Source organism: Schistocerca serialis, chromosome 1 (genome assembly GCF_023864345.2).
Source record: "Schistocerca serialis cubense isolate TAMUIC-IGC-003099 chromosome 1, iqSchSeri2.2, whole genome shotgun sequence".
In the NCBI taxonomy this organism is placed as follows: Eukaryota; Metazoa; Arthropoda; class Insecta; order Orthoptera; family Acrididae; genus Schistocerca; species Schistocerca serialis.
In genome coordinates, this window is record NC_064638.1 from 527,012,398 (window position 1) to 527,036,654 (window position 24,257).

The following is a 24,257-nucleotide window of genomic DNA, read 5'->3' on the forward strand; positions in this document are numbered from 1 at the left end:
ACTTCCATAATCACAGTAATGGTGGTTAGTTTAGGAAACTATATTTTTAATTGTAAATAATCATTTTCTCTTCCATCATAACTTTCAAATACGAAAAGGAAAAAAACCAAAAAAGTGTTGTTATTTAGTAACCTCAAAAATTTACACACCATTTTTGATTAATATAGGAGTCAGATGACATTAACAAGCTTAAACTTCTCTATGTTTAAGATAACGGAATTGGAAAGGTGACACAGTGATACTGTACATATTCAATGTTTGAGAGAGACAAATTTTTTGTTGCATTTAAAAAAGGCCCATAGGTTGGAGGCTGGTGAGATAAGCAACTAAAGAGACAGGTGGTGAGGAAAGCATGGTCAGAACATGTACGTTTGTCACAAATATAAGACTTTTTTGGGGAAATTTGTGGGAAATGGGTGGAAACTGTGAGGGATACAAGTTTTAAGGCATGAAGTTTGGAGACATATTGACATAAGAGAAAGCTATTCCATTTCGCGGACCCATATATCTGACTACTAAAATGTCCATCACTTTTAAGTTGAAATAATTGGTGGCAAGTATGCCATTTACTTACATAAAGATGAAGAAGAAGTCAATGATATGCCTTCAGATGGATATTATGTGGGAAAACATTCATTAAAGACAGATGAGGATAGCAGCAACAGTGTTTTGGTTGGTAGGAAGACTTCTTTACACATGGCATTATTTCATGTCTGTGAAAGTTATTCATATCCCTGCTTTAATGAAAGTTTAATTTGTTATTTTCTTAAAATACTCTCTTCCAGGTTGTATAAATTGGTGAATCCTTTCAATTTGTGTTGTATAGGCTTAAAGAAGTGCTTCTGTGATAAGGTTGCTCAAGAATGCTTCATAGACACTTGTAGTCACGTTCAGTGGGCTAAGACAATGTTCACAGATAGCTCATTCGCTTCAAAATAGAAGGAAATCACACGCTGCCACATGTAGGCATTAAAGAGGTAGATCTCAAGAAATGCTGGTGCTTCGACTGCATTTGTACCACAGCACACCGGTATGAGATTACTGTTCCATGTCTGTCAAATGTGACTTTTATTCTTGAAATGTGATCTACCTGCAAATCTTCATTTTTCCCTTGTAGTCTCAGTGTAGAAACTTTGTCAAATTGCTGTAAAACTGGTGTTGCAGGGAAGTTTCCAATAGTGTTCACCACACAATTTTTAATTCATGTGACTATTCCCACATTTATTATCTCCATAAGGAGTACAACATCCATTCCCTGGCCTTACATAAAAGATTGTTTACAGGTAGTTACTTTCAAAACCTCATCATCTATTATGACAGTGGCAGATCATCCACAATGCACTTTCACACAAGACTTCTCACAGTTGAATATCACAGTTATTCTTCAATTACACCATCAGATTTCCAGGTGTATGACATGAATGCACTAGTGTTCATGACTCTGACAAAAATACATGATTGGAATGACTGTTATCGAGTGGTGATTTAAGAAGTTAAATGTAACGTCTTACCACAGAGATTTTAATCATAGGAATGCGAGTGGTGTATTCTCATGGAGATGTTAATAGTTTACTGACCGGGTGCTGATTTTAATATAACACTGACTAGCCCCAAGTCTCTGAACTTCCACATAGTAGATGTTGCCTCTAAGATTTTCAAGCCCAAGCTGAAGATTGTGGGATTGGGGTTGGCCTTATAAAGACTGGTGTATGAACATTTTAGTATTTTGGAAACTGCATGTTGGTTTGACAAACAGCTAGGCTAGATTTTGCTAATTTGAATGGATTTATATATTACGCCAGAAATTGGTTTGCAAAATATTTAGTGGGTTAACAAAATGTAAGATATCATGGAACCATTTTTTATGCCTGTGTTGAGGCACCATTTGTAGATTTTACAGTCATTTATAAAAATTCATAATGGCTTGATTAGTGAAGATATCATTTGGTTCATAAAAGTTATGACAAGAAAAGTATAGTGGTAAATTTGGAATCTAACGAATACAATGGCTAAACCTGCAATGGCAAATCTAGGTGCTCTGGAACTTTAAGATTAATTATCTGGCATGTAATTAGTTGAAGAAATTGAAATACATTAGTCCAAGATCAGAATACTAATCTTTCTGATGAATGGTGTCAACATGCCTGAAATTACATAAGAGCTCTCCCCAAATCTACTCTGTTGCAATAAGAAGTTCAATTATTCATGTCTTTTGGTGAGCAGGATTTCCACAAAAACTACGAGCAGTACTGAAATCAGCACTTTGAAAAGAGAAGCCTGAGTAATAATTTAAGTGAAGCAAAGCCTGACCAGTGTTTCGATAAATTCAGTTACAAACTAGATCTGCACTTTGTAGATACTTGAATGAAAAGTAGAAAATGAATAGAAAAAATTAATTATTGATAGGATTGTAATCGTAGCAGTGGTTCCAGTTTGCTATGGCATGTGCTGTCACCACTTGAAACAGAGAAAAAGCATACCATACTTTTTTTTTTTACGCTTTCTTTTCTGTATTTCTAGAAGTGCCATTGGGGATACTCTTGTCTACCTGCTACTTTGTCTCAATTTTGAACTGATAGGACCTCTTTCATCACTAGTTAGGTTGTTGAATATTGATTTTGACCTACTGGAATCAGACCTGTCAACCATCTCCAGACGTAACACAAAATTGGAATATAATGTTTCTGTGTTACATGATGTGGTAGCCATCCATCCTATCTCACTAACCGTTTTGGTGCCCTTTGTCCAGCTAATGCCAGATCGGAACTGGCTTGGTGCCTCTTCAGTTACATGGAGAACCAACTCTACCTGGATATAGCCTATTATTACGATGGGGTCATCACTTCCAAAAGCATTTTAAAGCTACTGCCAGCTCCCCAGGGGACCAATCTGTCTGAGTCAATTGTGCCTCATTGTCAGGTGTGAGGATATTTTTCATTTAGTTTGTGAATCATGTAATTGAGTTGGGACTTGGAAACCAGCTTGGTACTTAGCTTTATGCAAATGAAAAACCACCTAAAAATTACACCTGAGGTGGCTGGCGCACCAGCCCCCATAATTAATCCATCAGGTAGATTTGATCTATGTCCTGAAAGGCAGCCTTTAACATGCTAAGCTTTATGAGCAAGTAATGTGGTAGCCATTGGCAGCAAAATGTATTGACATGAAGATACTCATTCTAGATCTTAAAGATGATGCTAGAGTAACTGCAAGAGTGCACTGAATTTTTGGGGGGTGGGGGTGGGGGGGGGGGGGTGGTATAGAGTGATCCTTTCCAGTCATTCTCTGGTTATGAAACATGTTTTTTGCAGTTGTGGCTCTTTCTATGTGGACTGTTTAAGGTGTTATAATTCTGTTTTATGCAAATTAATTGTGAAAAGTCTTCACTAAAAGATTTATAGTCTCTTTTCAAGCTATATTTATTACAGGGGTATATGTATTGATGTAATTTTTCAAATGGAACTATAGCAGTTTCTGGTGGCAGCTGTAAAAGAGATGAATTCAGTGACATACCACTCTTCCAAATCAGATTACTAGTTTTGGAGTAATTCCAATATTTATAAGTTAGGATTTTTTGTTTTGAAAATGAAACCAATTGCTGTTGTATGCAGAAATTTGTATTGTTTATGGAATGCTTGTGTTGGGCTGCCGGACCAATCCATATTCATACAGCCAAGAGAGTTTACTTACAACGATGGAATACTGAAGAAAAATATAATTTAAAAGTAGTCACACTTGACTACAAGTGATTGGATCAACACATCAACTATAAGGCAAAAACATTGAATCTGAAGATGATTCACCAGCTGACTATTGTAAAAGATCTGCTCTTGTTTCAGCCAGAGTCTTGAAGAAGAGGTGCACCTAAAAAACTGAATTGGTTTTTAAAACAGGAAATTGTTAAATACACACATCAAAAAACGTTTTGCATCACCCTGGTTCCCAGAACTCCTGAAGATAGATGTTGGCTGTGGATATTGTATCACAGACACAGTTCCTTTGACTGTATCATACAGAGATGTCACTAAACCCACCCAAAGATGTAAGCAACCATGCATGAGCAGAGGGGGTCCAACAGCTGATCAGTTCCAGTCATTCCACCAGGAAGGAGGTATACGGCTTGTGTTGTCGGTAGTTCAGCCATGCCTACACAGACTGTACCGAGGTTCAATCGCATCCGCATTGTTACTTTGTTCAGGAGGGGTTCTCAACAAGGGAAGTGTCCAGGCATCTCGGAGTGAACCAAGAGACAGGAACTGTCAATGACATGCCTCGCTCAGGCTGCCCAAGGGCTACTACTGTAATGGATGACCGCTACCTATGGATTATGGTTTGGAAGAACCCTGACAGCAATGCCACCATGTTGAATAATGCTTTTTGTTGAGCCACAGGACATTGTGTTAAGACTCAAACTGAGGACAATAGGCTGCATGATGCACAACTTCACTCCCAACGTCCACAGTGAGTTCCATCTTTGCAACCATGACACCATGCAGTGCCGTAAAGGTGGGCCCAACAACAACATGCCGAATGGACTGCTCCAGGATTGGCATCACGTTCTCTTCACCAATGAGTGTTGCATATGCCTTCAACCAGACAATCATCGGAGACGTGTTTGTAGGCTGTCTGGTCAGGCTGGATGCCTTAGATACACTGTCCAGCGAGTGCAGCAAGGTGGAGGTTCCCTGCTGTTTTGGGGTGGCATCATATGGGGCCGACGTACATCACTGGTGGTCATGGAAGGTGCCGTAATGGCTGTACGATACGTGAATGCCATCCTCCAACCGATAGTGCAACCATATCGGCAGCATATTGGCGAGGCATTCTTCTTCTTGGACAGCAATTCGCGCCCCTATCATGCACATCATCTGAATGACTTCCTTCTGGATAATGACATCGCTCATCTGGAGTGGCCAGCATGTTCTCTGGACATGAACCCTATCAAATATGCCTGGGATAGATTGAAAAGGGCTGTTTATGGATGATATGACCCACCAACCACTCTGAGGGATCTACACCAAATCGCCATTGAGGAGTGGTACAGTGTGGACCAACAGTGCCTTGATGAACTTGTGAATAGTATGCCACGACGAATACAGGCATGCATCAATGCAAGAGGACGTGCTACTGGGTATTAGAGGTACCAGTGTACAGCAGTCTGGACCACCACATCTGAAGTTCTCACTGTATGGTGGTACAACATGCAATGTGTGGTTTTCATGAGCAACAAAAAGGTCGGAAATGATGTTTATGTTGATCTCTATTCCAATTTTCTGTACAGGTTCCGGAACTCTCAGAACCGAGGTGATGCAAAACTTTTTCTGATGTGTGTAATAACTTTGCTTCATTATTTTAATCCCAAGATAAATATGTACATTGTAGAGATACATCAACAACAGCTGCAAAAAGAACATCACTAAAGAAAATAGTCATAAACACTTCTTTAAAATTCCTTTATGTCATCAAATGTTTGAACTGACCACCCGCTACTGCAGTATACATTTGCTGTTGCAGTTGCAAGGTCTTCTAGGGAAAAGTCCAGTGATGTCAAGTCAACCAAACATGCAGGCCAACTGATATGAGCTGGGTGCATGATTCCCAGCCACAAGTGAATAATGAGTTGGGTACCCATTGTGCTGGTAATGCTGGAAATATATGTATTTCAAATGGTACTTCCTCTAGAACAGCCAATAGCACTTCAGTAAAAAATGTTATGTATATTTTGCCCCTTGCTATATCCACCCTCTTCAAGAACTAATTGTAACAGACATCATACAACAAGAAAAGGCACACACATCATTCCATACATGACTATTTTAACTGATATTCCTGCAGGGTGCTCTGGATCATGGGGTCCCGCATTTGATTCCTGGCTGGGTTAGGGATTTTCTCTGCCTGGGGACTGGGTGTTTGTGTTGTCCTCATCATTTCATCATAATCATCATCATCATCATCATCATCATCATCATCCATGACAGTGGATAGATTGTGTAAAAACTGGACTGTGTAAAAAATGGGACTTTGTATGGGTGCTGATGACCATGCAGTTGAACACCCCACAAACCAGTCATCATCATCATCATCATCACTGACAGTGGTGCAGATCTATCACTCCAGCATAACATTCATTGATAGGTGTGATCTTCACTCGCTACTATAACTTGCCTTCTTCTTTATGTCACCTGTGAAGGCAATGAAATGCATGCAGAAGCATAATATTATGTAACGCAGATCCTGTTGAGTGGTTGGTCCAATGATTAACGAAATGTTCAGTGACAAATTAGAGCTCATTTTAGCTGAACAATCAAAAAAATACTCGTTGTTTTGGTAATAAACCTGGCTTCCTTGAGGACAGTGTGATGTGAATGTAATATGACATGGCAGCAGATGTAAGTACTGGTTCCATATGTCCTAAGTCTATATACCCTGTCATGAACTCTGTGTAGCTTTCCTTAAGCTTCTGCTGTCTCTCTAGTTTCTGTTCAATCTGAGAGAAACCATTTGCTGCAGTCCAGAAAGAATCACCTAACTGACTTGGCTCTTCGCAAAATTAGAAGACAGGAAATGAATCTGCCCATAGAATCTTTCATTGTGGTTTCCACAAAGTGTGGTTCACATTGTTCCTCTACTTTCATCATTATATCACGAGTTAATTCTTCTATCTTCCAGAATTTCTTGAAGAGTATTTGAACGTGAGTGTCAGTTTTCATGAAGCACAACACGGTCATCCGCCGTCATGATTGGTGTGCTCTGCCATTTGATACTGGTGTGATATGACCCAACCTAGCTCTATCTAATCTCATGAAGCACGAAATGATCAGCTCCTATGGAGATAGTCCTTGACTTCGGAGAGTAAGGACAAAATTCTGCTACTAGCAATATGTTGATCTTTCTAGGTGACTGAAACTCTAGATCAACAAGTTGTACATTTGGCAAGTTCCACATACTGAGATCAATTATTTGTTCCGGCAATGTGTCAGTTATCTTCAGAAAAAACTAAACTTTCAGCAGACAATGTAAATTTGCTTACACTAAAGCCCGCTCGTATAGAGACACAATGTTTTATGTTCCCTAGTGGGCCCCTGTTTCTCAAATTGGTACTCTGGTGCACAAGTTTGAAGTCTAAGGCACTATGCACATTTCTAACATGAAGCATGACTGTGACCCAGAGTCTACTGGAGCATGACAAGTCTACCATCTTCCATTGGTATCTTGCAACTTTATTTTCACTGTCGCAAGGAGCACATGTTTGCTTGGGCTGATCTTCCACCAATAACTCAATGTGCTTGACTGATTTTTGACATTGTGTTCATGTTACGTGTCACTTGGCCACTCCTTCCTAGTTCCATCTTGTGCACATTGTGATTCTGCATGTAATAAAACATGGTGTTGTTTACCACTGGTATGATATTTGATGGAGTTGCAGTTAGAAGCCCTTTAACACAATTTGCCACACATCACAGTGGCTTCGTGTTTGCAACTTATGGCTTATTTGAATTTGTTGCACTTTTGCAACACATGAAGCTGGTAGCACATGACACATGCAGTACTAGTAATGAATGCTAAAACTGCTTGGGTCTGGACATATTGTGATGTTTATTAATAGGTATGTTGTGATGTCGTGATATGGTAGCCTTTACAATTTCTAAAGGTATCCATTTATTTTCGAGAAAATTACAGGTCTCTTTAAATGTCAGCAGTTTGAACTCAGACTGGCTTCAAACTCTGTTCTTATAGACTCTTCAACCCTTTCTAGAAGGAGCTGCGATGTAATTATTTCTTGCAAAGAGACATCCACTATAATGTCATCAGTGCGTGCATATTGCTTAAAGCCTCATTCAGTAGTGCACAAAGCTCACTTGCACATGGCTTTGGCATTGCTGGTAGTGTTAGCAGTTTCTTCAAGTGTAGCAAGTCAATCAGTTGAGGATTGTTGTATGTGTTATCAACTAGATCAAAGGCTGCCTTAAAGTTAGTATTAGTCAGTGGAAGGTGAACAATTGTATTGTGTGCTTCATCTGTTAAGGAATTTAACAAATGATGGTCCTTAGCAATGTCCACTAGTTCCCAATTGTTTATGATGAGACTCACAAATGTGTCATAAAAATGCTGACCGAGCGAGGTGGCGCAGTGGTTAGACACTGGACTCGCATTCGGGAGGACGACGGCCTGATTTAGGTTTTCCGTGATTTCCCTAAATTGCTCCAGGCAAATGCCGGGATGGTTCCTTTCGAAGGGCACGGCCGACTTCCTTCCCCGTCCTTCCCTAATCCGATGAGACCAATGACCTCGCTGTCTGGTCTCCTTCCCCAAAAACAACCAACTTAAAAATGCTGAAATTGTGTTACACCACAATGATGGCAGTTTTTTGGTGGGCATCTTGATGCTGCATTTTGATACAGTCGAGGCTGACCCAGCATCTGATGAAACATTGTCAGCTTCTTTGGCATGATTAATCTGAGTTGCTCCCATTTTTTTCAAAACCTCAAAGACCTTGTTTTCAAAGTTTTCTCTGTCTGCAGTGTGAGATTTGTCCATTACATGGAATTTGTCCATTACATCGAATTTGTTTGCAAACTGTAACAAGTGTGTGAGGTTTTCTTTCACCACCACATTTTTTTTTTCTTAAAACTTTATCCATCATAGAAAGTTAACAGTGGCAGGTGACAGCAGAAGCAGCAGCTACAATGAGTGGGAAGTACAGGAAGCAGGATAGCCACACCAGATACTTAACTTTTGGGTCATTCCACACCAAGTGGTCTAAAACTGAAAAAAGTTCCCACCATCATGGTCTCCAATTTTCGTCAAATTTTAACTGTAGCTTTAGTCAAGTGTTGAAGTAAGTTTCCCAAGATTTCAGGCCTCTAGCTGCAATAGCTGCTGATCTAGACCCCCTTGTCTGAAGTGTACTTAGTCCGTGTGCATGCAACATAAAAAAAATGTCATATTTGGAGTCTAATAAAATCGAAACTAATTCATAAGAATGGTTAGTAAGATGCGACCCTGTACAGTTTTTTTTGCTGATTCCAACGAAATTATGTATAACATTACTCATGCAAACCCCGGTCAAATAACTCGACTCAAAGTATACTTCAAAATTTGTCGTGACACAACGCGACAAATTTTGACCAATATTAAGACTGCAATGATTTCCTTGCAGTTGAAGATATGGACTTGAACTTTTGACCAAGCTTCATGCTTGTGCTAGACATAATGCAGCCGGATTTGCAATGATCCAGGCCATATGGTCGCCCTGCAGTATCTCTTCAAATTAGGCAGTGTCAGCACAAACGGTAAAATTTACCAAAGTTTCAAGCCAATTACTAAAAAATAGTTGGCCTGAATCTGCTTGTGAATAGTATCACCTAAAAGAGAAACTCTTGCTCTACAAGACTGACATTTGTTTTTTTTGCAACGCGACCATTAAGTACTCATTAACTCACATCAAAGTTGTTATATTTTGTATGCGCGATGCACTAATTTTTCTTCATTTCTAGGAATTTGAATCTTAATAGTCGCTTAGAATTACTGATATAATTGGATATTTCATTCGTGTTTTATTCAGTGATTGGCCAGTGAGAGATGTCAGAAGTTAATGAAGAAGAAGAATCGTTGGCCCCCTGTTCAATTGGAAAAGATGCTGCTGCATCGAAGTGCCATGTTATCTTCTATGCTAAGAAGACTGGATTCAAAGCGTTTAGTGATTTCACAGAATGTGACCAGAAATTGCTTGTTTCGCGTTCAGAAGCCAAACTTGACGAAAATTCCATCATTTGCTTCCACCATGAAGCCCTCTTCCTACATGAATATCAAGCGATGCAAAAGAAATGTTGCAATCCATTCAAGAAGAGGAATCACAATGTAAAAGCTGGACTTAGACTGCTTGATAATGAAACAGCTGCCAAACTTTGCCTGTTAAAGAAAAAAGAAGTGATTGATATAAAACCTGGTCAGAAGCTTTGCCCTCGCTGCATGTCGGCACTGAACCAAAAGCTAGAAGATTCATCATCACTATCAACCCAATCTGAACAAGATTTCACAACGGATGAAACTGAACCAGCCATCAACAAAAGTTTATCATTTATTGGTGCTTCACCATTGAAAAGAAGACAACTAAGTAAAAGAGATAAGCAAAGCTATGCAAAAAGAAAGATCTTGGATGCACAAAGTTTAATTGGGAATCAAATTGCTGCTGCTGTAGGAATCAATTACGATGAACAGCCAAGTTCAAGTAAAAGTCGCCCATGCAATAATTGTGCAGATCTTGATAATCTTATAGAAGAGTTGAAAGAAAAATGTAAAGTGTCAAATCGTAGGACAAAAGTTCAAATATTGACCTTGGTTCCAAGAAGCTGGACAATTAAAGATACGACAACAGCATTTAATGTATCAGAAAGAATGGTAAAGCAAGCGAGAAAACTGAAGAATGAGCAAGGTGTTCTAGCTTTTCCAGCAAATCGGCAAGGAAGGAAGCTTTCAGATGAAGTTGTTCAGAAAGTACATGACTTTTTTCAAGATGACGAATTCAGCAGACTTTGTCCAGGGAAGAAAGACTGTGTGCCTGTGAGAATTTCAGGAACAAAGGTGTACAAGCAAAAGCGGTTGTTGCTTTGCAATTTGAAGGAAATGTACGTGTCTTATCAGAAGCAAAATGGACCAGAAATTGGCTTCTCAAAGTTTTGCGAGCTTAGACCAAAATGGTGTGTTACAGTTGGCTCTGCTGGAATGCACTCAGTTTGTGTCTGTACAATACACCAAAATGTCAAGCTTATACTCACTGGTGCATCAATCAATGAAGACTACAAGGAAATTCTTAGCAAAGCTGTTTGCAGCTTGGAAAACAAGGATTGTATGCTTCATCGTTGTGAAAACTGCCCTGGTCCAGAAGGTGTAGAAGCAGTTATTGCAACATATTTTGAAGATAATGACCCTGAAGAACTGATTGAGTACAAACAATGGATTCATACCGACAGGGATACTTTAGAAACAAAGCAGCTTTCAACAGAAGAGTATGTTGAAGATATTGCAGCAAAAATTTGGAACCTGTCTTGTCATCACTACATTGCCAAGCATCAAAGCCAGCACCTGAAAGCTCTCAAAACTGATTTGAAAGAAGGCGAATTCATAATACTAATGGATTTTGCTGAAAACTATTCATTTATTGTTCAAGATGCAGTGCAAGGCTTTCACTGGGAAAACAGTCAAGCAACAGTTCATCCATTTGTAGTCTACTACTGTGAAAACGAAGAGGTGCAATGTGTGAATCTTTGTGTTATTAGTGACTGCCTTCGACACGATACGATTACTGTCCATGTTTACATTGGAAAAGTAATCAATTACCTGAAGATGCAATTTTCCAAAATAAGCCACATCCACTACTTCAGTGATGGTTCAGCTGCACAATATAAGAATTTCAAGAATTTTCTCAACTTATGCTATCACAAAGAAGATTTTGAAATAACAGCAGAATGGAATTTCTTTGGAACAAGCCATGGAAAGTCGCCTTGTGATGGCATTGGAGGCACAACAAAACGGTTGGCAGCAAGAGCAAGTTTGCAACGTCCATATGAAAACCAGATTCTAACACCCAAAGATCTTTTCAACTTCTGCAATGATAATATCAATGGAATCAAATTCTTTTTCATCAGCAAAGAGGAAGTTGAAGAAGAAAAAGCTTCTCAAGAAGAAAGATTCCTGCAAGGGCACACTCTAGCTGGCACAAGAGAAAACCACCATTTTTTGCCCATTGATATGACGACAATTAAGGTCAGTAGAGTTTCTAATGATGCGACATCTTTTTTGGCCAAAATTAGTGCTGCTGAAGTAGTAGTTCAAGTCATGGATCTTCAGCCTGGGCAGTATGTTGCTTGCATTTATGAAAAGAAATGGTGGATTGGAAACATCGTTGAAATCTCAGTCGAACAGAAAGATGCTTTCATAAGCTTTATGCATCCTCATGGTCCTGCAAGTTCATTTTATTGGCCCTTAAGACGTGATACTTGCTGGATTCCAGAACAACTTATCATTGGTGTTATTCCAGCTCCATCAGTGACATCATCTGGTCGGCAATACAGTTTTCCTGAAAGCATTCTCTTGCAAATCAACGATGCTTCCAGAATGATGAAGTAACTGAGGAAGACAGGCTTGGGAACCTGCATAAAGAAACCCACAATCAGGCTTGGGATCCTGTGGTAAAGACACCCTGTAATCAGGCTTGGGAACCTGCAGTAAAGATACCCACCCGTGGCTGTTACTGCATGGCTATCGGGCGTGGCCCCTATGGCGATGGGGATGCTGGTTTTATTGTGATAACCAGTAATGGCTCAGCCATCATGGACCAACGCAGGGCACTGCGCACACAAAATATAAGATACTTTGACCTGAGTAAATAAGCACTTAATGGAAGCGTTGCAAAAGAAAAATATATCCATCTCGTAGAGCAAGAGTTTCTCTTTCAGATGATACTATTCACAATTAAATCCAGGCTGACTATTTTGTAGTAATGGGCTTTGAACTTTGGTAAATAAAGCCATTTGCGCTGACACTGCCAAATTTGAAGAGATTTTGCAAGGCGACTATAAAGCCTGGGTAGTTGGAAATCCAGCTGTATTATGTCCAGCACAAAGATAAGACTTGGTAAAAAGTTCAAGTCCATATCTTTATCTGCAAGGAAATTATTGCAGTCTGAATATTGGTCAAAATTTGTCGCATTAAGTCACGACAGAATTAGGGGTACACTTTGAGTCGACTTGTTTGACCGGATTTTGCATCAGTAATCTTATAATTAATTTCGTTTGAATCAGCACAAAAAACTGTACAGGGTCTCATCTTACTAACCATTCTTATGAATTGGTTTCAATTTTATGAGACCCCAAAAATGGCATTTTGTCTGATGTCGCGCGCATGCGAACTTACTACCCTTCAGACAAGGGGGTGTAGATCAGCAAGTATTGCAGCTAGAGGCTTGAAATCTTGAGAAACTTAATTTAGCACTTGACTAGTGCTACAGATAAAATTTGAAGAAAATTGGAGACATGATGGTGGGAAGGTTTAGACCACTTGGCATGGAATGACCCTTTTAGATATGTTGTGTCAATATTGCTGGTGACATCTCTGTTTTGCTTCATGGAAACTCGTCGCTGATACCAATGGATGGCTACATGTTACTTCATCAAATCCATCACAGTCCAGGCTGGAGGACCAAAACTGTTAGCATCTCCAGACAAAATATAAAGTGTAAATGTACCAGAGGACCATAAATTTAGGAGGACTTGTAATGGTTCAAATCATTTCGGATTATAATGAATGATGAGTTAATCACTTATTATTCACAATCGGGCTCATATTTACAAGTCAAAATATACATATTTGTCATTTTACATGGCACATAGCCACAAGCTGACAGCTGACTGACTGAGAGTCCATTCATGCACTGCTCTCACCCTCGCAATGGCGAGTGTACCATTATGAACTAGAGCAAGCACTCCATATTATATCACGCTACTGTAAATGAGGTCGATAAAACAAGTGTGTATGCAGGTCAAGTGACTTAAGTTGTACAAGTAAGTGCGCCTACTGCATTGGCCATTGGTGCACGAATTGGATGGACTTCACAAACTGACATTGAAGACAGTGTCAAACCTTTGACTAATCTGTCTACACAAAAATGGTAAATAACCACACAAAATATAAAAAGTTCTATCTGTTTTTTTTATCATTTTTATTATAGCAGTTTTCATACTAGTTCCCCCCTTCCCGCCACTCCCTCATTTAATGTCTTCCTGTCATTAATTTTTGGTGAGTTGGTGAGCATCACTTCGGTGAACCAGTCGAGCTTACAGAAACTCTGCCTGCTTTCAAAAAGGACAATGTATTGTTGTTTTTCTTTTGTCACGTAAGTTATTTCAATTGTGTTTTGTTTTTATTGTACATTGCAATGTCACTCGCAATTAAAAAAAAAAGTCAACAATGTATGATCAAAAGTTGCAAAATTTTAGATCAATATTTTTTCAACACTAGTTCAGTTAAAATAAATATTATTGTTTCTTGAAAAAGTAAATAATTAAAATAAATATTATTGTTTCTTGAAAAAGTAAATAATTTTATTGTTTTAGACGACTGTAGTGCATGAGCTCATTAATGTGGCGCAAAAATGAATCCAATTGGACACTTGGTTCAATTACTATGGTTAAAACGAAACTTCTGTCTTTTCATAACAGCAGGTATTCTCTTAAGTGAAGTTTTTTGGACTTTTGGTATTTTGATCTGGACATTGTCCTTAATGCTTCTGCTAGGTTTCAGCTTGTTTTTAAAATTTCCAACATAATGTCCTGTTTGACTGGACTGATATACTGGTAAAGTTAAATGCTTATCTAATGTCAGTGTTTATGCTAGCAGAAATTTCAGTTACATCATTCAGATATTCTGATAAATTATAGGTGGAATCATTAATAAAGAAAGTTTTTGATATAGGAAGATTTCTAATGTCCCTCCTGAGATCTGTCAGCAATTTTTTGAAGGCTTTTGTACCAGAATATGAAACTTCAGTCTAATCCCTTGACAAGAATGTGTGGTATATCAAGAGATTAGTTGTACTTCTCATATTGTTGTGAATTTTATAGTTCATCTTGTATTTGTTCTTATTATTAGCAGAAATACAGGATGTACATAAAGTCTGGGAACACTTTCAGTTATTTATTGCACAAGAACTAAACATTGTACAGATGTCATACAAATTGCTTTTTGAAAGTATTTTTTACAAACATTCAATATGAGAACCATGAGTGACCCGGCAGACGTCAGTATGGTAATCGAATTCTTGCCATACCCATTCCATCTTGGCATCATCGACTATGGCAGTCACTTCTCGTATTCTCTCCCGGAGCTCTGCTAGAGGGAGAGGTAGTACATACACCAGGTCTTTAATGTGTCCCGACAGAAAAAAGTCACATGGAGTGAGATCTGGTGATCGGGATAGCCATTTCATACAACACCTGCCCTCTTCTGTAGCATGGCTGATCCACCGATGCAGCAGTTCCGTCTTCAGGTACCCGCGAACTTCATGATGAAAATGGGCTGGAGCCCCATCCTGCTGTAAGATGAATGGAGAGTCCAATTGCATTTGTGGCCTCAGCCATTGCTGCAACATGTCTGAGTTGGAACATCTAGTGATGGTGCTCTCAGCGAAGAAGAATGGCCCATACAGTTTTCGACATGACAGGGCACAAAAAATATTTACCTTTGGGGAATCACACTCAGATTCAATGCATTTGTGTGGATGCTTTGTACCCCAGATTTGACAATTACACCTGTTCACTTTCCCATTAGTGTGAAAAGTGGCTTCGTCACTAAAAATTAAGTATCATCAATGCCATCCCATCCTCATTCAGTTGTTGCAACTGCAAACAAAAATCAAAATTCTTGTCTTTGTCGTCGTCATTGAGCTTCTGCACTAGCTCCAATTTGAATGGTTTCATAGACATTTTCTGTCGCAGGACTTTCCACACTGTCATTACGAGTTCACGGGATGCACGACGCACTGATTTCTTTGGTCTCCTTAAGAATATCTCTCGTATGTGCTCCACATTCACTTCACTCACACTGCAACGTCCGCTTCTCTTTGCCAGGCACAACAACCCATCATAATGAATTTGTTGTGCCAGTGGTAAATGGCCTTCCTTGTTGGTTGCTTCTTACCATTCTTGGTTCTAAACATTCGTCGAACAGCTGAAGCATGCTTGCGACTAGTGCTGACTATTGGCAAATTACCGAACTACGCTGTGGCAGTATACATGAAAAAAAAAAAAAAAAAAAAAAAAAAAAAAAAAACTTTCAGGGCTTCTCTTCAAAATGACATATGTATGATATCTATACAATGTTTGGTTATTGTTCAATAAATAATTGAAAGTGTTCCCGGCCTTTATGTACACCCTCTACTGTTGGCAAGTAAATAAATTGGCATGTAAGTGTATGAATCCCAAGGCCCCTGGAGAAGCTTATGCAAGATGTTTGATTATCAACTTTACTGAATAGTCTTGCTGCATGCTTCTGTAGTACAAGTTTTTGAATTTAGCTGCCCCAGTAGATAGTGTCAAAGGGAAACATTGACTGGTTGCACTGATCCAAAGTACCTCTGTTAACCCCCCAGATGTAATTAAGTTTCCCATTGAGTCTTCCACATTTTCGTCATTGTTGGTGGCCTGTCGACACCTGCAATACTGTTCTCATATCATTAGTGACTTGCCATGCAGCTTTCACAAGGAGTTTCTCAGCTTGTATAATGTTATTTGTGCCCATAGACCTTCACATTGCAATGACAATGACATGGAAATAAGTAAATGCCTTCAATTCCAGATCTTTCTTCAATTTCATTGATGGTGGAAATTCTAACTTGTTTTCTGCTCAATTTCAACGGCTTTAGTCTTAACATTTCTTAAAGACTCATATACTGTCTTACCAGAACTTAATAATTTAATCCCTTTTGTTGACAGAGTTGGTGTCTTATAGTAAACAGCTGAACGATACAGGACATCTGTAACTATGACTGATAGCCTTTAGAAATTTGTGATAGGGGATGTTTTAAACCACTTCTGTAAAACTGCATTATTCTTTTGATAAAATCGTGTATTTGTTTAATGAAATATTAGCAAGAAGTTTGGCAAAAAATCATCTTGTGTGCTTACATGTCGCACTGATTTGTGCTCCTTTACCAACTTTGTTCCCTTGCAGGGGTTCTGTCACTCCAGCTTTTATGCAGTGAATGACTGACATTGGCCCAAATGTCATCCAGCCACACAACCTTACTGTAGTGCATACCTTAATACAAATTCACAGATTGTATGCAATGTAACATCTGTTTGTTCCGACTAATGTTTTTTCGTCTTTTTATAACTGAGTGTATTAAGGCTATGTACTCAGTTACTGCAACTAAAATTTGCTTCTATAAAATCAACATTTTCCCGAAGCAATTTGGATGGTTTTTTACATTTTGCTTGTTCAAATGTTTTATGTACAAAACTTGCCTCTTTTTGAGCTGCTTTTAAATGGTGTCTTCCCTGTTGTACCAGGTTAAGTTGCATTTTGTCTTCTTTTTGCTACAACAGTGGTTTTGTTTATTTTCAAGGTTGTGAGCAGTTCTGTTTACAACCTGTGCAAAAGGATATAAGGGCTCACTATCCTCCTTCCCTTCTTCAAGGTACTATGTCACTAAACACACGAATTCACAGTCCTCTAGCATGTATTTCTTCTACTTCAGTTTTTCTCATGTAACAATGTACAAGTCAGTGCTATTTCTCAGTACAATGCATGTTGCATTCGCAGTACTGATGGACTTAATTTAATTTGAGTAGAACAAGCAGTAAATACTATATAGGTTCCATGACATCCAGCAATGTAATTTTGTGTGTCACTGGTTGTTAGAATAATTGATACTGATTGTGTGATAACATCTTTTAATTTTACAGATATATGGCATTCGTTGCCATTTATTACACAAGTTCAATATTACTGAACGAGACTGGTACAGGATAAAGCAGAATATGGACTCTAAATGTAGAACAGCATGGAGGAAGAAGGTGCGAGGCCTGCCTCTTGGAGGATTCAAGGTAAATCCACATTGAATTTGCACCCATAGGCACACCTGCTCTCACACACACACACACACACACACACACACACACACACACATTGCATGTCACACTCAGTAAGAAAATATTGTACTCATTATCAGAATCCTAATAAATAATGAATTCACACAAAAACTTTCCTGTCACGAAGCGTGTCAGGATTTAGTTAGACATCTTTTGACATTGTTAATAAAAACCAATATGTGTCTCTGTATACAGAGTTAATCGTTCTTATGAATTGTAGTTTCGTGTAAAACAGATTTTTAATGTCTAGACTAAAGGAGAGAAACCCGCCATTTTAGTATCTATCTACATCTACATATATACTCTGCAAACCACCGTGAGGTGCATGGCAGAGGATACATCTGATTGTACCAATTATTAGGGTTTCTTCCTGCTCCACTCACATTTTGAGTGCAGTTAGAATGATTGTTTGAATGCCTTTGTGCATGTAGTAATTATTGTAATCTTACCCTCACAGTCCCTATGTGAGCAAGTGTAGGGGTTTTTAGAATATCCCTAGAGTAATCATTTAAAGCCGGTTCTTGAAACTTCGTTAATAGACTTTCTCGGGATAGTTTACATTTGTCTTCCAGAGCTTACCGCTTAAGTTCCTTCAGTATTTGTGTGATGCTCTTCCACAGATTAAACAAACCTGTGAACATTTGTGCTGCCCTTCTCTGTATACATTCAGTGTCCCCTGTTAGTCCTATCTGGTACAGGTCCCGCACACTTGAGCAGTATTCTAGAACCAGTCACACAAGTTATTTGTAAGCAATCTCTTTTGTAGACTGATTGAACTTCCCTAGTATTCTACCAATAAACCGAAGTCTACTACATGCCTAACCCAAGACTGAACCTAAGTGATCATTATGTTTCATATCCCTACAAAGTGCTACACCCAGGTATTTGTATGAGTTTGCCAATTCCAGCAGTGAGCCATTGATATTATAGTCATAGGATACTATGGTTTCTCATTTTGTGAAGTGCAAAGTTTTACATTTCTGAACATTTAGAGCAAGTTACCAATCTCTGCACCACGTTGAAATCTTATAAAGATCTGATTCTTTATTTATGCAGCGTCTTTCAGATAGTACTTCAATATAGAAAACTGTATCATCTGCGAAAAGTCTGATTTTACTATTAAAATTGTCTGTAGGGTCATTAATATACAACATGAACAGCAAGGGTCCCAACACAGTTCCCTGGTTCACACTCGAAGTTTCTTCCACATCTGGTGATAACTCCCCATCCAAAATAACATGCTGTGTCCTCCCTACCAAAACGTCCTCAATCCAGTCTCATATTTCACTTGGTACCCTACATGATAGTACTTTTGACAATAAGGATAGGTGCATACTGAGTCAAGTGCTTTTTGGAAATCAAGAAACACCGCATCGTGCCTTGATCCAAAGCTTTCAGTATGTCACGTGAGGAAAGTGTGAGTTGGGTTTCATATGATCGATGTTTCCGAAATCCATGTTTGTTGGTATTGAGGAGGTCATTATGTTGAAGATACCTCATTATGTTTGCTCTCAGGATATGTTCTAGGATTGTACAACAAAGCGATGTCAAGGATATTGAACAGCAAGGAATCAGTGGTTGGGAAGGGAGTGAGACAGGGTTGTAGCCTATCCCCGATGTTATTCAATCTGTATATTGAGCAAGCAGTAAAGGAAACAAAAGAAAAATTTGGAGTAGGAATTAAAATCCATGGAGAAGAAATAAAAACTTTGAGGTTCACCAGTGACATTTTAATTCTGTCAGAGACAGCAAAGGACCTCGAAGAGCAATTGAACAGACTGGACAGTGTCTTGAAAGGACGATATAAGATGAACATCAACAAAAGCAAAATGAGTCTAATTGGAATGCACTCAAATTAAATTGGGTGATGCTGAGGGAATTAGATTAGGAAATGAGACACTTAAAGTAGTAAATGAGTTTTGCTATTTGGAGAGCAAAATAACTGATGATGGTCGAAGTAGAGAGGATATAAAATGCAGACTGGCAATGGCAAGGAAAGCATTTCTGAAGAAGAGAAATTTGTTAACATCCAGTATTGATTTAAGTGTCAGGAAGTCATTTCTGAAAGTATTTGTATGGAGTTTAGCCATATATGAAAGTGAAACATGGACAATAAATAGTTCAGACAAGAAGAGAATAGAAGCTTTCGAAATGTGGTGCTACAGAAGAATGCTGAAAATTAGATGGGTAGATCACATAACTAAGGAGGAGGTATTGAATAGAATTAGGGAGAAGAGAAATTTGTGGCACAACTTCATAGAAGAAGGGATCAGTTGGTAGGACATGTTCCGAGGCATCAAGGGATCACCAATTTAGTATTGGAGGGCAGCGTGATTGGTAAAAATCATAGAGAGAGACTAAAAGATGAATACACTAAACAGATTCAGAAGGATGTAGGTTGCAGTAGGTACTGGGAGATGAAGAAGCTTGCACAGGATAGAGTAACGTGGAGAGGTGCATCAAACCAGTTTCTGGACTGAAGAGCACATCAACAACAATTTTGTGGATCACTTCTACTGCCCTTCTTGTAGACAGATGAGACCTGTGCTTTTTCCAAGAACTGGGCATGGTTTTTTGTTCGAGGAATCTACGATAGATTGTAGTTAGAAGAGAGGCTAATTCAGCCGCAAATTCAGTATAAAATCATACAGGGAGCTTTGTTCAGTTTTAACTATTCAGCTGTTTCTCAACATCAGTGACACTAATACTTATTTGATTCATCTTTTCAGTGGTATGAGGATTAAACTGGGGCAATTCTCATGAGTTTTTCTTTCTAAAGGAACATTTGAAAATGGAGTTAAGCGTTTCAGCTTTTGCTTTGCTACCCTCAATTTCACTTCCTCTCTTTCGCTACGGACTGGACATCAGCTTTGGTGCCACCAACAGCCTTTACATATGACCAGAATTTCTTTGGGTTTTGTGAAATATCATTTTGACAATATTCTGCTATGATAGTCATGGAAGGCACCACACATTGATCTCTTGACAGCCAAACATGCTTCATTCAGCATTTCTCTGTCTGTAGTCTTACGCTTTGTCTTATACCTATTATGCAGTAATCTCTGTTTCTTTAGAAGTTTCTTTACAGTGACTGTATACTATGGAGGTTCCCTCCCATTATGAACTATTCTACCTGGGTACATATCTATCCAGTGCATGGTCAACTTTTCTTTTAAACTTGATCCTTAGTTCCTCTTCACGCTCGTGACCTGTGCAGGAAGTTTCAAGCTCTTTACTGAGCTATGACATTACTGATTCATTACCTCGTTTACTGAGCATATGTATGCCCTTCTGCTTCTTTTAGTTGTTCTTTGTACTTTGGTTATCATTGTTGCCACCACCACATCGTGGTCAGTGATACCAGTTTTGACGTGGACATCATCAAAGAGGTCAGGTCTATTTGTTGCCTTTAGATCTAATATATTTCCTAACTATCTGTTCTAGGTAGTTTTCAGAGAAGGGATTTACTAATGTTTCACTGGATGCCTTATTGCATCCACCACTAACAAAACTGTGATTTTCCCAATTAAATGTTGGGTTATTAAAGTCTCCACCGGTGATTACAATGTGGTTGGGGAACTTACATAGAAGTGAACTGAGGTTTTCTCTAAAGTTTCCAGTTACTTCAGAAGATAAGTCTGGTGGACGATAGAAGGATCCAATTGTTATTTTATGCCCATCCATGATACTGAGTCTCGCCCAAACAGTCTCACAAGCAGCTTCAATTTCTATCTCAGTGTATTTGAGTTTCCTGTCTACTACGACAAATACACCACCTTCATATCCCATTTTCCTGTCCTTTTGATATACACGTAAATTTTCCCCAAAAATCTCACTGCTATCAATTTCAGGTTGAACCAGCTTTCTGTACCTAGTATTATGTGAACTTCACTGTTTTTCATGTTGCAAATGCTTCGGCAATTCACCATTAGGATTTTAATACCCTCACCTGTGGAAGGCATTTCTTTCAATCTTACACTGATATTTCTGGGTTTTGTTCAGCTATCATTATCTGGATTGAATGGAGAGTCACCTAAGGGTTGGTACTCTGCCTAAATGTCACTTTTAGCAACAAGGAGTATATTTTCAACAAGTGCTGGCTACACATCAGGACTGAGAATAGGCAGCAGCAATCTGTTATTAGTATGCATCCCAGCTAGGTTTGCATATGATATACTTGTGAGATGGTCCACTTGCTACCAACCCCTGCCTCTCTGATCAACTTTATAGCACTCATCTCAGTTCCCCTCCTAGATGATGAGTGTGTGATACCAGCAAGCAATAGGCTGATGGCTGCATCAAGCAGTGTGTACGTCTAGATGTACATCAATATCCATATTCAGCAACACCAATTTCAAGTTCATAGCAGAGGGTACTTTCATTGTACCAAGTGTTACAGTTTCTTCCAGTTCTATTCACAGATTGAATGCAAAAAAAAAAAAGAAAGAAAGAACTTCTCAGTTCCGTGCTCACTGTAATTAGTCTGATCTTTTTTGCCATCCCTACTGCAGCAATGCATTGAGGATATGTGGCATATTTCAAAATTCCTCAGTTAATATAGGGTACTAAAACTTTTTAAATACACTCTCATGGGATATTAGGTGCCTGCCTTTAAGTGTCTGCCAGCTCAGGTACTTCAGTATCTCTATGATTTTCTCCTGTGGGTTGTACAAACCTATGACTATTCATGCTGCCCTTCTATGTATATGTTCAGTATCTATGGCTAGTCCTATTCTGTATGGGTCCCACCCTGCTGAGCAGTATCCTAGGATGAGCCACGCAAAAGTTTTGTAAACAGTTTCGCTTGTAGATTGATTCTATTTCCATACTATACTACCAATGAACTGAAGTCTACTACCTGCTTTACCTACAACTAATCCTATGCAATCATTTCATCCTATACCGCTACAAAATGTTAACACCTGACTATTTGTATGAGTTGACTGATTCTGCTTGATTGATATTTTAATTGTAGGCTACAATGTTTTTGCATTTTTTAAACTAAAAATTTTAAGTTTCTGAATATTTAAAATAAGTTACCAATCTCTGCACCACTATGAAATCTTATCAAGATCTGATTGAATATTTATTCAGATCTTTTCACATAGGCCTAGTACTTAATTACAGATAAATAAATTGTCTTCAAAACACTTCTCTGGGTCATATCTGAAATTACTTCTGTATCTGTCAACGACTTTCCATCCAAGATAATGTGCTGCACCCACCTACTGAGACGTATTCAGTCCAGTCACAAATTTTGTTTGATGACCCATGTGATCGTATTTTCGTTATGAAACATTGGTGTGGTACTGAGTCAAGTGGTTTTCTGAAATCAAGAAATTACTGCATTTACCTGACTGACATAATCAGTGGCTTCCTGGAAGTCATGTGAGAAAAGCAGAATTTGAGTTTCACATGATCATTTTTGAAAACTGTGCTGTTTTATACGGAGAAGGTCATTGTACTCAATATACCTCAGTACATTTGAGCCCAGAATATATTTTTCTACAACAGATGGATGTCATTGATATTGCATGGTAGCTTTGTGGAATACTTCTGCTTCCCTTCTTGTAGGTGGGTGTTACCTGTTCTTTCTTTTGGCACTTGTCATAGTTTTTGTTTGAGGGATCTGTGATTCCTATGATTAAAATATACCCTAAGCCAGCTGCAAATTCTGTAGAAAATCTGATAGGGATTCCATTGGGCCCTGGAGATTTTTTTTGTTTTTTCAGTTTTAGCAATACTTGATGTTTCTCATCATAACTGACACTATTATCTATGTTACTCTTCTTAGCAGTGGTGTGAGAATTAAACTGGGACATTTCTCTTGGGTCTTCCCTTGTGAAAGAACATTTGAAAATGGTGTTTACCACTTCAACTTTTGTTTTGCTACCCCCAGTTTCAGTTCCTGTGTCATCCATGATCTCTGGACACTAAGACTGGTGTTACTGACAGCCTTTACGGGTGACCAGAATTTATTTGGGTTCTGTGAGATGTCTTTCAATAAGATTCTGGAATGGTGCTCTTTTAATGCTTCATGTATTGCCAAACATATTTTGTTTAATGTGTATTGTCTGACACATTGTTTTACACCTATTGTGCAGTAATTGCTGTTCTTTTAGAAGTTTCTTTACTCCTCCAGATGCTTCTGACCAGAGCTAAATATTCAAGTTGCTCATTGAGATAGTTCCTTGTTGAGATATGACATTACTGCTTTTTTATCTAGTTTTCTGAACATGAAAATCTTTCTACTTATTTTATCTAAAAACAAAGATGATGTGACTTACCAAATGAAAGTGCTGGCAGGTCAATAGACACACAAACAAACACAAAGATACACACAAAATTCAAGCTTTCGCAACCCACGGGAAGGAGAGGGAAAGATGAAAGGATGTGGGTTTTAAGGGAGAGGGTAAGGAGTCATTCCAATCCCGGGAGCGGAAAGACTTACCTTAGGGGGAAAAAAGGACAGGTATACACTCGCACACACACCCATATCCAACTGCACATACACAGACACAAGCAGACATTTTCAACTTATTTTCTACTTATTTTGTCATTTGTGCATTGGTATTTGTTGTTGCTGCAACTGTCTCTTGGTCACTAATA

General features: G+C 38.7%; 1 protein-coding gene across 1 annotated transcript in view; it reads left to right on the forward strand.

Annotated features, from left to right (window-relative positions):
- The window catches only part of LOC126474759 (protein BANP-like), a 197,184-nt gene that overhangs the window by 72,841 nt on the left and 100,086 nt on the right, over positions 1-24,257 (forward strand). Inside the window, exon 5 of the mRNA XM_050102239.1 lies at positions 17,463-17,603. Coding sequence (XP_049958196.1) covers positions 17,463-17,603 — 141 coding nt within the window. The remainder of the gene's footprint in view (positions 1-17,462; positions 17,604-24,257) is intronic.